This window comes from Chinchilla lanigera, unplaced genomic scaffold, assembly GCF_000276665.1.
Source record: "Chinchilla lanigera isolate Chin_1 unplaced genomic scaffold, ChiLan1.0 scaffold00018, whole genome shotgun sequence".
NCBI lineage: Eukaryota > Metazoa > Chordata > Mammalia > Rodentia > Chinchillidae > Chinchilla > Chinchilla lanigera.
In genome coordinates this window covers 5,791,337-5,800,743 of record NW_004955419.1, presented here as the reverse complement: position 1 = coordinate 5,800,743, position 9,407 = coordinate 5,791,337, and the positions used below count along the sequence as shown (strand labels likewise).

At 37.9% G+C, this 9,407-nt stretch overlaps 1 protein-coding gene across 1 annotated transcript in view; it reads left to right on the top strand.

Annotated features, from left to right (window-relative positions):
• The first annotated feature begins 20 nt into the window (after positions 1–20).
• The window catches only part of Mrrf (mitochondrial ribosome recycling factor), a 50,380-nt gene continuing 40,993 nt past the window's right edge, over positions 21–9,407 (top strand). Inside the window, exons 1-3 of the mRNA XM_005382537.1 lie at positions 21–101; positions 4,287–4,498; positions 8,799–8,954. Of these exons, the coding sequence (XP_005382594.1) occupies positions 4,315–4,498; positions 8,799–8,954 (340 nt within the window). The 5' untranslated portion in view covers positions 21–101; positions 4,287–4,314. The remainder of the gene's footprint in view (positions 102–4,286; positions 4,499–8,798; positions 8,955–9,407) is intronic.

The window sequence follows — 9,407 nt, the reverse complement described above, 5'->3', positions numbered from 1 at the left end:
CGCACCGTGACGTCATGACGCCCGCGCCGCCGCAGTCCCTGCCGTCCCCGCCGTGCCCGCCGTCGCACGAGGCTTCCCCTTAGTAACCTGGGCGGTAGCTGGTGAGTGGCCTCGAGGTGTCCGGAGGTTCGCGCGGGGTCCTTGTGCAAGAGGCTCTCATTCAAAGATTTCTGAGGGTCCTGAGGGACCGGACCCCCTCCGCTGACTCGTCCCATTAGAGTCCAGCCTGACCTTCATGCTGGGGGTGGGGCTTGTGGCCTTGAGCAAGTCTCACGGGGTGGGGGCGCAGCTCGTCTCACTAGCTAGGAATTTTGGGAATGCCAAGGGACTTTCTAAATAGCAGCTGATATTTAGTAACACACCATCTGACAGGAACATTTCATTTTCCGAGCAGTCCTGAGGGAGTAGGTATTATTATTCCCCAGGATGAAGAAACAGAAGCTCAGAGATCATTTTACCAGGGTCACGCGGCCGTTAAATAAGTGATGGAGCTTAAATTCAAACCTAGATCTGACTCTGAAGCCTGAACTTTTAGTCACTATTCTGTGTTGTCCAGTTGGAAAATAGCTGCCGCTTCACAAGCCTTTATTTACATAACCCAGACAGATTTTGCAGGTGAGACTGAGGTCTAGTGAGTCTGACTAGTCTCAGGAAGTGCTGGAAACAGGACTCTTCTCTAGATCTTCTCTGGGTTTAGTGCTCTTTCCTTTAACCATACTCCATTTCATTTCCCAGAATCCTGGAGAGCTTTATAGTTGGGATGCCTGAAAATCCATCTGACCCCTTTGTAGTTGAGGAAGAAAAACCTAGGCAGAAAAAAATGGCGGCGTAAGTTGTAAGCCAGTGGCAGTTAGTAGTAGAGCAACCACAAGTGCTTTTTGAATATGGGTGGTAATGAATCCCAAGGAAGTATATGGCAGGGAGGGATGAGGTAGGAATATTAGACTGAAAATCTCCTTGCCTTGGGCAAAGTGCTGTCTCTTCACTTGTTCACGTTTTTCATCCTTTCCGTGGCTGTGCCAAAGACATAATGATTCATTACAGAGTCAGATAACATACATATCTTTCTTTACATGGCACTGATGAACATGCAGAAATCTGGCACAAGGGATAATGGAGGTAGTGTTGAGAAGTACAGCCGAGGAGCTACCATCAGAGGTTTAGATTTCATTTTATCATTTTGACCCTGGGCAAGGATTTAATTCTTCTGGACTTTCTTTCATGTATTTGTCATATTTATTCTGTGTCTTTTGTATTGCCCTATACTAGGTAGGCATGGAGGATACAACGGTGAAGATTATTATAGTGTTTGTAGTACTTTTAGTCTTTTGCAAGATACAGATAATAACTATTTACACATATATTGTGTTGTTAAAAATTAAATCTATGATGAAGTCCACAGTGTTAAGAAACTGGGCCCTGGGACACGTGACCTCATTTGGTTGGAGAATGTGGACAGGAAAGCATGCTCTGAAGAAATAGTGGTTAGGCTTAAATCTGAAAGAATGAGAGGCAAAGAGGCAAGGGAAGATCATTCCAACAAGATTCAGTGGCATGTTTAAAGACCTTGGAGCAGGAGGAACCCTTGAATAAATGAAGGATCAGTTTATTTAGTAAAATAAGGATGGTAATCAATTACATTAACACGTGAAAGTATTTTATATCCAAGATCCTCCATGTATGTATACTCATTTATAAAAATGTGCATATTGTAAATTAATATTGGATTGAGAGGGGTTGCTGGGACAGTGGATCAAGACAGGACTTAGGTTCATCATCTGTTTCTTTCCAAAGTTAAAATACACCTGTGAAGAACAGGAAAATTCGTTTTGAAACCTCAACTTTGGTGAAAGAATGTATGTTTCAGACAGTTTAAAAGTATTTTAACAGTTGGGGTATTACTTACTGTGCATCTATTCCATATGAGACATTGTACTGTTTTATATACATAGTATATAGCATATTGGTTAAGAGCACAGACTTAAGCTGTCTTCCCTGAATGGTGGAAGCTGTAGCTCAGACAGGTTAAATGATGTACTCAGTGTCATGTATCTAGTAAGTAGGAGAACTGAGCTTCCAGTTTTAGACTGTCCGATGCTCATGCTTTTGCCACATTGCTGCTGGGTATGGGTTACTTTTGTTGGATAATCAATGGGCTCTCATAACAAGTTTCTTTTCTAAACTTTAATTCCTCATCTGTGGTAAGCTGAATGTTAATGTGTAAATCCTGAAGGTAAAGGGACTTGACTGCCTTTACTGTAGTTCCACTTTAAAATTTCTTGACTTTTGTGCAATTAAAATCTATGCCTCAAGCATTTCAGCAATGTGGTTTATTTATAGAATTGTCTTCCTGTTCACGTGTACTGGGTCTGCTCTTGGGTGTTGCATTTTCTGCCAAAAGTTGTTTATTTCTAACCCATTTTGATTTCCTGTTGCTTTGTGGATTGGTATTATGACCTACAACAGGAACACCAGGAAACCTGCCATAAATGGAGCAGCCAGATTGTGACACTGTAGATGAAAATAAAACAAACTATGCATTATTATACATCCATATTTGGATATAAGTATGAGTTAGGCATTGGCTATATTAAGCAAAAACCTAGATAGAGAAACTTCACTTCGAGCCAAGCTTTTGCTTAAGTAGGGTTGGGTTATTAGCTCCAAATTCTTAGAGAGTAATAATCTTTCTGAACCTTAGTCTCAACATCTATAAAGTGGGGATTATTGTATTTTCTTATGGCATTATTGATAGGATTAAATGAAATAATAGGGGTTAAACAAGCAGCCCGGGCCTGACCTCAATGAATAGTACTTATTGATAATTAAAAAAGAGGGAAACTTCCTTCAGTTTTCTTCCAGATCTATTTGTACCGCCTTCATAAACTGCTATGTCTAGCATCACTTGCTATTAGAAATTCTGTTGGGAAAAATTACTTCCCTCTACTAGTTTGCTTTTCTTTAAAAAAAAATGATAATAATGACCACCACATTTATTAAGCAGTTACCATATTCCAGGCACTAGGCTAGATATTTTATGTGGATTCAGTATTTCATTTAAGATCAGTTATTTTTCTTATTGATCTAGAAATTGACGCCCACAAAGGAAGAGTGAGTTACCCAAAGTGGAGATTTGCTTTTAAGTCTAACTGGCTCTAGGTCATTTACACAGAAGCAATGGCATTTATACAATTTCTTTCTTATGTCTGAGCCTGGCAGGAATATGTTTGAAAGGAAAGTTAACAGTCACCAGTAGATTTTAGCCTCTTGCTGTCTATAGGCACTGTGTCAAGTGTTACCTGTCTGATGTCATTATCCCCAACTCCAAGAAAGAAGTATAATTATGCTCATTTTGCAATAGAGGATGTCAAGGTACAGAGATACTCAAGAGTGTTTAGTCAGTTGTGGAGCTGGGCTTGGGTTCTGGGTCTCTTTGGCTGCAGGATCTGTACTTTTATTCCCTTTATCAGACTGCTTCAAAATTTTAGGGGGCAGTTTTTTTTTTTTTTAAATGAAGTGTGGGACTGATTTTCAAAGATAGCGACTTCCAGGTATTTAATGATAATTGTTCTTAATTTTCAGCAGAATGATAGCCAGATTCCTGTCAGAAGCTGTTAGTATTACATTTGTCAGCTAGGACTGTGTTCTGTCTAAGGTAGTTGTAGGCTGTAGCATCTTTGCATGGTTAAAGACCTCAGAAGTATGACATGTAACTTGTATTAACCTAGTGGAGGGTAGCATTTTCCAGAGCTTTAGTTGTGTACCGTGGAAGACCTCAAACCTCAATCGTGCTTCACTCTCACATTAAAGTGCATTCTAATTGGTAACCAGTGCATAAGGAACCAAAGAAAATTTTAATTAAATGCTGTTGTGTAAATTTTCCAGTCATTTTCTGCCTGTTGAAATGGTTTTCTTGTTTAAAGTCCCCTTGTGCTCTGCTTTCCTTTTTAAACCTGAAAGATACTGTGCTTTTCCTTATATGGGGGTTAAATTAGTGTCATTGAAGATTTAGAGGGTGCACATTTGCTTAACAGGCATTTTGCTGTAGTGGAAAGAACGTGGGGTTCAGAGCCCTACAGACTGGATGTGAGCCTCAGTTTCTTAATCCCATAAAATAAGGCTAATGTTTCCTTCTATAACTGTTGGAAGGAGGATTAGAGATATTTAAATCGCCTAGTACTTAGCTCTGTTTATAGGAGTTGCTTGATAATTAATACACATTGTTTTCTGAAGTTGCGGTGGTGTCTCTCTTCACTTACATCTCCTTTTTGTTTTATTCTTTTCAGAGGCTATTCCCAAGGATTGTCTTTAGTCATGGCCCTGGGATTAAAATGCTTCCGCTTGATCCACCCTGCCTCTTGTAATTATCTTGGAGTCTTGATTAGACCTGTTTCAAGAATTGCACTGAAGACAGCGAGTGGAAGACAGCCTGACCATAGCCAACACATGGCTTGTCAAGCTGTACCAGTTCGCTGTTTTGCGACCAAGAAAGCCAAAGGTAGAGACTTAATGACCTTCTTCCCTTCTTTACCCCTTATAGTTGGCCCTTGATTTAGCATAACTGTTAAGAATCTCAGAGATGTACTGAATTTCTGCTGGGTGTGGTGGTACACACCTGTAATCCCAGCACTTGGGAGGTTAAAGTAGGAGGATAACTGAATTTGAGGCCAGTCTGAGCTACACAGTGAGACTCCTGTCTCAAAAAACAAAAACAAAAAATAAAAATAGAAAAGTAGAGAGAGATGTACTGAATTCTCCCCTTGTTCACATGATGAAATGATGCCTCGCTCAGTTTAGTTGATTAGCTTAAAAAGTCACAGTGACGCACTGCATTAGAACCCAAAGCCTATTTTCTTATTACCATTCCAGCTCATATATTTTCTTGGTGGTTTAGAAAATGCCTAGTTTATTTCTTTTAGATTTAGAATTGTAAGCACAAGTACCAAGCAAACCAGAATGCTCGTGGCAGGGATCAACATATTCTCTCCTTATAGGAAGATGCATGTTGAATGTATAATTAAAACCAGAAGGTTTTTGGGTAAAGACGTATTAGAGCCATGGATTTAGATGGATGATCTTAATGGCTTGTGTCATCCAAGAATGAGATTTTGACGTACTACAGGTCTCAGCTTAAATACCACTTCCTCAGGGAAGCCTTCCTTGACCTCTTAGACTAGGTCAGGTCCCCTGTTACATGCACTCATGCACATTGTTGTTTTACCTTTGATGTACTTAGAACAGCAGTAATTAATTAATTAATCAATCATAAGATTATTGTTTGTTACCTGGCTTCCATGTTGGACCCAATGAAAAAAGCATCTGTTTCTTTGTTATTTTGTACCTAAAAGGGCCTGACACATAGTACGCATTCAGTGTTTTGTTGAATGAATAAAGAAGTGACACAAAATTATTACATAGCCCACTTACTTGTAGTGGTGGGTCGGGTAATCCATTCTTAAGACTAGTGCTAGAAATATGCTGCTAAATATTTTCCCACTAACTTGACTTTTCTAGTTTCAAGCTCCTTTTTGTTACTAGGAAAATTTACAAGTTGCTGAAAGAGTATTAATGCTTATAAAACTTATATTCTGTGAAGAGTGGTAATAGTAATAACTTTTAATATGTATGTTGTATTATATGTTTTAAAATTCTCAACATTTACTAGTTTGTTCTGCATCATTATCCATTGAAGAAATTTAATTTTCCAATGGAAAAAATCCTTATAATTATCTAATGAAACCAGATTTTGCATTTTATAAATGAGGAAACTTAGGTACATCGACACTTGTAAAAAAAGTTTGCTCATAATTGTGTTAGTGGAAGAACCAGAAACCTGGGCCTGCTGGTGTCTTACACATTGCAGTCTTCTGGACACTAGACACCACTTGGCCTATAAGTAGAAGTTTCTCATGTACTGTGGGCTGTTCAGTATTGTCATCTTTGATTGCCTCTGTAAAGAGTTGATTGTTTGACATTTTTTTGAGACAGGGTCTTGCTGTAGTTCAGGCTGACCTTGGACTCACAGTATGGCCCAGGCTGGCCTCAGACATGCAGTGATCTTCCTGTCTCAGCCTTACATGTTATTTGACTTTTGAAAAGATTTATTGGTGCCTTTATATTAGGAATACTAATCCTTTGTCAATTGTGTTACATGTATCTTGTTTGCTTTTTACTTTGTTCATGTAAAAATAAGTTTTAATGTCATTCCTTTCCTTTATCATTTGTGTTTTTTGTCTTCTACAAGAAATTCTTCTTGTCCCAAGTCACATATGGTCGTCCATACCTATAATTCCAGCACTCAGGAGGCTGAGGCAGGAGGATCACTGCAAGTTCGAGGCCAGCCTGGACCACATAGTGAGTTTAAGGCCAGCCTAAACTACATAGCGAGACCCTGTCTCAAAAAAACAAAAACAAAAAGAAATTCTTTTTGTTCCAAGAGAATTTGTTTCTGTTTTTTTGGTTTTTTTTTTGTTTTTTTCCGGTACCAGGAATCAAACTCACAACCTCACACTTGCCAGGCAGGCGCTACGCCACTGAGCTAAATCCCCAGTTCCAAGAATTTATTTCTGAATACGGTGTGAATTGAGAAATCTAATTATGGGTTTCTTTTTCCGTAAAGTTCATAAGTTGTGCCACTGTCATTTGTTGTCCAGGTGGTGTTGAATCTGTGGCCTAAACATGCTTGACCTCTTTTTTTTAATGTTATAATAACAGATATTTTAAAAATGTTTTATTACTTACATACATTAACTGTATTATATATTTTATATGTAACCAAAACAGTTTTTCTTCATTCAATGTGCCCAGCAAGACCCAAAAGTTTGGACATACTTGTATGCAGCTCATTATTTATTCCAGCTGTGTAATGACCTTTCTGCTATGTGTCAGGTTATGTGTCTCGTTTCTGAGCTCTTATTTTTATTGAACTGCTCATCCTGCCACACTGAATTCCTCACTGCCTGTATCACTGTCATAAGGTCTTGAATCTGATAATGTCGCCTTCCCTATCACACATATAGTTTTTCTTCTTTTTGCTCTTCTGGTGAAATTTATTCTTGTATTGTCAAGTTTTCTCCAGAAATACTTGTACAGTTCTTTCATCAGGTTTATTTCTGGGGTATCGTATTATTTTTGTTATTGTTACATAAGGTACACTAAAATTATTTGAGTTATCGGTACAGGCGAGTACCTACCTAAATTGTAAGTATATGGAAAGTTTGAGCCCAGCCTGGGGTATGGAACAACTTAGCAAGACCATGCCTCAGAATAAAAACTGAAAAATAAAGGCTGGAGATGTAGGTCTGTGTAAAAACCCTAGGTTCAATACTAAAAAAGATAAAGTAAACATATAGAAAATTTGCCCATATAATTAGTCAGCTTGATCTAATGAACATATGTAGAATCATGTAACCAAGATTAAGAGAACACACAAGCATGCTTCAGGCTTTACATGAGATAACCATTTTTCATTAAGTGAGCATAACCATGTAACCATCATGCAGATTAAGAAATAGAATGTCATTTATTCTCCAGAAGCTTTCTTCATGCTCCATACAGTTGCCACCATCCAAAAGATAACCCACCATACTCAAAAAATATATACATATATATATATAGAGAGAGGGAGAGATAGTCTTTATTCATTTTTCCCTTGACAGGAACTTTGGTTACTTTCCATATCTTAGTTGTTATGAGTAATGCTTTGTTCTTTTCTTACAAGAACTTAAGACGATGCATTTCTGCTTAAATACAACTTGGGAGTGTTTCCTAAACATTTTTGATAGAAAGTATTTTTATTAGGGTCATTTCTAAATACTTCCAAATTTTCGTTATGGATTTCTCTACAGTTCATGAGTGTTTATTACCTAGACTGTTTAAAATTTTTATGTATTTCTTTTCACTTCATGAATATTTATTATTTAGAAATGTTTAAAAATTTTCAAACATATGGTTATTTGGGGATAAATGTAACCCCACTTTGATCAGAGAACATATGCTATATGATTAGTTTCCTTGATATTTGTTGAGATTTGCTTTGTGGGATTAAAAGAAATGGTTATCTCATGTAAAGCCTGAAGCATGCTTGTGTGTTCTCTTAATCTTGGTTACATGATTCTACATATGTTCATTAGATCAAGCTGACTAATTATATGGGCAAATTTTCTATGTGTTTACTTTATCTTTTTTAGTATTGAACCTAGGGTTTTTACACAGACCTACATCTCCAGCCTTTATTTTTCAGTTTTTATTCTGAGGCATGGTCTTGCTAAGTTGTTCCATACCCCAGGCTGGGCTCAAACTTTCCATCCTCTTGCTTCAGCCTCTCAAGAATGCTGGAATTATAGGCATGTGCTTTACTTACTTTTTTATTTGCTCAGTTTATCAGATTCCCTACCATATAGATAGTACTTTCTGTTGTTTCAGTGACTTAATTTGTATTCTTGTAGCAACTTCCCAATATAGGCATTATTACTTCTCTTTTATAATAGGGAACTTGATACTGAGAAAGATAGAATAACTTGCTGAAGGTCATAAATCTAGTATGCATTATAGCCATAATTTTAACCTGGAATAGCTGATTATTAAGTCTGTACCCTAATGTCTGAGAAAGTATGTAGCACAAAGCTGGGAACCTAGTTGACACTCAGTAAATGTAGGCTCCTTTTCAGGTCAGCGATAATGTTTTATCATTTTCCAGCACTTCACATTTTTCCTTGCACACAGTAGGCACTTCACCAATTGCTTATTGTCTCTGTGTATGCTGCTGTTCTTCTATTCACTGAATGTTTACTTTCTAGCCAAAGGGAAAGGACAGTCCCAAACCAGAGTGAACATTAACACAGCTTTGGTTGAAGATATAATCAGCTTGGAAGAGGTGAATGAAGAAATGAAGTCTGTGATAGAAGTACTCAAGGATAATTTCAATAAGACTCTCAACATAAGGACTTCACCAGGTTAGTTACCAATGTTTTGAGAAAGGTCTAGTAGAAAGAGTGTGGCTTTGACAGAGCTGAGTTTTAGTTCTCACTTTGGCACTGATTTGATTGGTGACCGTGGGCAATTATTTTGGGTCCTCAGTTTCCATATTTGTTGGCTGTGAACTAAGCATCGTGTAGGTGCACAGTAGTAAAAATAGTTGTCATTACTGTAGTTGAATTGTACTCTCAAAAAATAGGAGTGTATTATGACTATATTATAAACATATCTAGGTGTTTAGGCTCAAAGTACTGACATCTTTGGTCTGATATTTCCAATTTGTCCAATTTGGCAGTTTTTACCCCTTACTGGGAACCAAATAGCTGCAAACCTGCCCACCTGAGGCCTTCCTATACCCCAGAGCTTGACCAGGAAGATGCCGTTTGGGTTAATAGCTTCCTGAAAGTGGCTTTTCTAAGTGGGAAATGTCA